This window comes from Octopus bimaculoides, chromosome 16, assembly GCF_046866305.1.
Source record: "Octopus bimaculoides isolate indiv1 chromosome 16, ASM4686630v1, whole genome shotgun sequence".
Classification (NCBI taxonomy): domain Eukaryota; kingdom Metazoa; phylum Mollusca; class Cephalopoda; order Octopoda; family Octopodidae; genus Octopus; species Octopus bimaculoides.
In genome coordinates, this window is record NC_142943.1 from 21054012 (window position 1) to 21058901 (window position 4890).

Genomic DNA, 4890 nt, shown 5'->3' on the forward strand with positions numbered 1-4890 from the left:
AGTAAGTAAAGTCATGGACCCTAAAGAACGCTTTAATTTTGCTGAGGACATAGTTACTTCTCTTGTGCTTGTGTCATGAAAAACATAGCTACTGACGAGGGACAAAGATGAAATAAATAAACAGAACACAGCCTTAAGGCTCGACAGAGACGAAAGTATGGGTGACGCTGAGAGGAAACTCCTAAAGGATTAGAAACAGGACAACAGACAGCAGAACAGGAAAATACGACTGGCTGCTTCAGCGGTCGACGTGAAAAAGGAAGGAGAAAGAGAAAAAGGATGACAACGGGTCACGTGTCAGTAGCAAGAGGGAGAAAAGTTGGCAGCGGGAAGAGGAAAAAGAGAGCGAGAGAGGAGAGGGAGAAAGAGAGAGAGAGGGAGGAAGAGACAGAGAGAGAAAGAGACAGAGAGAGAAAGAGACAGGGAGAGAAAAAAAGAGAAAGAAGAAGGAAGAGGGATAGAAACAGAAGTCGTACGAATATATAAGCACTTACTGTGAATAAAATCGAAGGGAAGTAGCGTTCCATTAATTAATAAATTAAAAAAGCAATAAATGCACAAACAAATGGGAAACAGATATGGAAGGTCAGAATATATACACACACATATATATATATATATATATATATATAAAAACAATATATGAGTATATGCATATATATGTGCATGTATGTATATACGTTTATCTACATGTACATATAGATACATAACTGGGTACATGACGTGGCAAAAGAACAAGGACAAAATGGTAAACAAGGTGCAACAAACAAGCAGGCCACATAGAAACATCCCCTTCATCAGCTGCCACCATTAAAACTCCGGCGTTTCGAAGAATTAAGGCAGTACGCATCGTAAAAATGGTTCTTCCCACGAACACAAATTAAATTGTTTTCGTGGAGGGTAGTGGCGGACGGAAAACAAGACAGGAAAACGAAACGGTGAAATAAACAAACAAAAAGCTGTACAGCCAGACGTGAAGTGTGTATGTCTTGAACGCTGTGAAGCACGAACAGGAGGGGCAAAGAAGTACGTGCGAGCTTGGTGATTCCAAGAACGAAAAGAAATAGCAGCCGGACACACGTGACCAAGGCTGTGTGAAGAGAAAGAGTAGCAGATGGAAAAGGAGGGGAGGAAGTAGAATAAAAGTGAGCAACGAGAGGTAGAGAGAGAGAGAGAAAGAGAGAGAGAAAGAGAGAGAGAAAGAGAGAGAGAGAGAGAGATAGTAGTAGTAACGGTGAGAGGCGAAGGACGAGTAACAAGAGATAGAGGGAGAGAGAGAAGTAGTGACAGGTAGAGGCGAAGAACAGTAGAGGGAAGAATGAGAGGGGGAGATAGAAATATATAATGTGGGAAGCGGATATGGAAGGTCAGTATATATATATATATATATATATATATATATATATATATATATATATATATATATATATATAGCAAGGACGTGCTGCATGAGTAGGCAGTGCCTTCCTTGAATAAAATAGATCGATAGCAGCATTTTCCTTTTATGGCAAAATATGCACCTAATTCAATAGAATTATGAAGGTTACTCTCATTACTATGCATAAAATGCAAAATATGTTTGGGTTTTTTTTTGTAGGTTAAGTAGGCATAATTCTCCCTTGCTTTTCAGTCTCAATATTTAAGCTATACATAGTACTGCTGTAGTACACGGGTTGCGTGCACTCCTACAACACCGTTTTCTTTACGTGTTATAAAGGCAGAAGTAAATCTACCTTCAACTGAGTCGCGCGCCTGTCTTTCGCTTATTTTTTGTGTGTTTTACTACATAAAGGTCACCAACTGCCTACCCTGAGTAATTACTGATGGCACGTGCCTGATATATATAGGTAGGATCAACAAAAATGTACTCCATCCATTTCATATGCACAGTATTTAAAAAAGATTTACTAATAGTTTCATGCTAGAGAGATACAATAACTTGGCTGATTTGTAACACTCTCACGTCCGTTATTGAATTAAAGGCAATATCCAATTAATATAACCATGGAAGGTCAGTATATATAGAAATATATACAGGAAACGTTACTACATTATCCTCTCTTGAATCATGAGTACCAGATATTCATGCTGTCCCTCAACATCCCAGTTCATTACGACACTATTTACTTAGTACTTCTGTTATTCTGCTGTTGTTGTTCTCGTCACCAAAAATCTGTTGAATGTTCAAAATAATACTTGAATAAATGTGCAAGGTTTTAACGTAAAAGCTAAGCTCCTCCATGTTTGGGTAACGCATCTATTTTAGGAACGTGGTATAGTGAACTTTTAGGTGACGATTAGTTGAACGTTCATTCTAGTTTGTTTTTATTTTTGTTATTCTTTCCTTTTTTTTCATTTTCTACTTTCCTTCTTCCTTAATCAGAATCAAAATGTTATTGGTTAGTTCAACACTTGAAAAACCCCTCATCACGATTTTTAATAGTTTTTTTTTTTTTATGAAGTAGAGTTGCTGTTGTTGTAGCTGCTGCTGCAGTTGTTGTTGGTGGTGGTTGTGGTGGTGGTAGGATAGCAGATGAAAACAGTTCTGCAGCGTGTAGGTCGTTGGGCGAACAACTCGGTGTATCCTACAAATCCAAAATTCCAGATATACAATGACACCTACCTCCCTATTACGGTCTACTCTACACACATCAAAATGCAATGGTTTATTACACAGACAACATTGTGGCAGTCAATATTACATTTCTTCCACTGTTGTTTACTCTGTTTCTATTTGCCAGTAGCTTCTTTTGGTAATCACAGCTGTAAAGGACAAGGTAAACGCGTTCACAGTATGTTATTCTGCTTTTTTTTTTTATTGGTAGTCTACATTCCAGTATAGTGTTTGAAGATAATGAGATTATTCATGAGGAAGCTATTTTAGTAAGAACAGTACGGATCTCGGTGCATGCAATTGTGTTTTATATGTTTATATTTGTCTGGATTGGAATGGGAGAAAGTGTTCTTAAGATTGTGTGATAGAAGGGTTCAGGGATATTGCAGGTATTTCCGAATCTTTGACGATGATGCAACATATGATGGTAGTATCTATGTGGATTCGAACTTGCTGCAAAATCATATACTTTTCATATGTCGATATGGCGATCCATTTTAATTATTTATTTTTACTGTGTATGTAAGCGGTCTTCTAATGTGCTCCGTGTGTAATTGTGTTGTATTAGGTACTATTCTAAGTTACTTGTAGTTTGTTATGGAAAGACAAGAGAACCAAGTGGAGTAGATATTAGCCATGATGATGGATCAAACGCACTGTTAGTACACTAGTGTTTTTTTATATCTTTACTGTTGTTATTTATCCCCATGTAAGCCCTGGTAGAGCAGACTCATAATTCAAGATTCTTCATCAGTAACCATCCTGTCGGCAAGGCACACCAACAGAATAAGTATCCGACCTAAAAAATTAATTACAAAAGCATAAATATTGGGGTTGATTTGTTTGACAAAAGCCCTGCAATGCGGACTTCCAATATGGCTACTGTCCTATGATTGATGTAAATAAACTGTTGCGTGGAAGTAGAACGCCCCTATTTGGTTGGCTCCTAATGTACTGTGCCACAATATAAATGGACATGCGCAGAGAGTGTGGGGAGAGAGAGTCGGTGAGCTGCGTAAAGCCGAGAGTTGCGTGTTGTCGAGTGTAATTACAAGTATTGTGTATCTTGAGGAGAACGATTTGCGAGGACGTTATTTATTATCCCTTTATATCGTACGTCGAACGTAAACGATAAAAGATAAAATTTAAGGGTCACTTTTAATTTTGTACGAAGGTTAAAACACAAGATCTTTTGCAGGGCTTCTGAGACCGCGCTGAGAGGGAGGGCAGAAGTTATCCTCAAACTGGAGACCAATCCTTTCAACAGAACTGACTCTGACAAAAGCATTCAAGATGCCAGGTGAAGGTGCTACGTCGGGCGATGGATTAGGTCTTATGCCATGACGGAATTTGAACTCAAAAGGCAAAATTGTGAAGACAAATACTACCCGGTAATCGGCTCGGCGATCTTACAGTTCTGCCAATTCGCTACTCTCAGCTGATATGTTTTTTCGACCCCAAAAGGATGAAAAGCAAAGGTGCCCTCGATGGGATTTGAACTCAACACTCAAGGAGTCAGAAAAATTACCTAGAAGCATTTTGGCCAATGCTTATAACGATTCTGCTAAATTTCTTCCTGATTTCTTTGCAGCAGTGATCCGTCAGAAACCATCAGAAGTTGTCCCTCCTAGTAATACACTAACTTAACTCTTTATTAATTTCGTACGCAATATACTAAACTGCCTTTAAATCTTGCCTTTATTTGGTTGAATTAAACATTGTTCAACAATGTCTTGATCGCCTTGAAACGAGTATAGTCTACATTAATTAAAGTTATTACTATATTTGTCATATTGTGTTAACATTTAAAGTGCGCTGACATGTTGTAAAGACTACTGGTTTATTATCTTTGCGATATAATGAGGCTTTACATAAACTGTAAATGACAAAGTCATTTCAACATTAAAACGTTCTTGGTAATCAGAAGATCAAAAACGGAAGCAGCGAGAGGATAGTATCGTTGGTAACGGTGCCATCTCTGACTGGGTCAATGATCTGCTGGAGCAGGTCAGACTGAGGTTATACAACAGCTTGTGAGTGTATGAGGCCTGTGATACACACACGTGAAGGAATAAAACATTACGGTATGTCGGTGGTGGTAGCAGTGATGTCAGTGGTGGCCGTAGTCGTTGCCATTTTCGTTTAACTCCACCTTCGAACTGATCAAGAAGCTTCGTCCGTACGTGCCATGGTTTAACTCGACATTTTTCCTTTCTTTTTTTTTCTATTTTAGTATAACTATGAAGGCATTATCTAACATCCTTCTTTTTAAGGAT

At 38.3% G+C, this 4890-nt stretch overlaps 1 protein-coding gene across 5 annotated transcripts in view; it reads left to right on the plus strand.

Moving 5' to 3' along the window:
• Positions 1–2007: 2007 nt before the first annotated feature.
• Positions 2008–4890, plus strand: part of LOC128249693 (thyroglobulin-like) — a 41842-nt gene continuing 38959 nt past the window's right edge. The window contains exon 1 of one of the 5 annotated variants that reach the window (XM_089364236.1): positions 2008–2777. In XM_089364236.1, the coding sequence (XP_089220362.1) occupies positions 2534–2777 (244 nt within the window). In that variant the 5' untranslated portion in view covers positions 2008–2533. Of the gene's footprint in view, positions 2793–4389; positions 4794–4890 lie in introns of those variants that run through there. The other 4 variants (XM_089364242.1, XM_089364237.1, XM_089364240.1 and 1 more) reach the window with 4 other exon arrangements.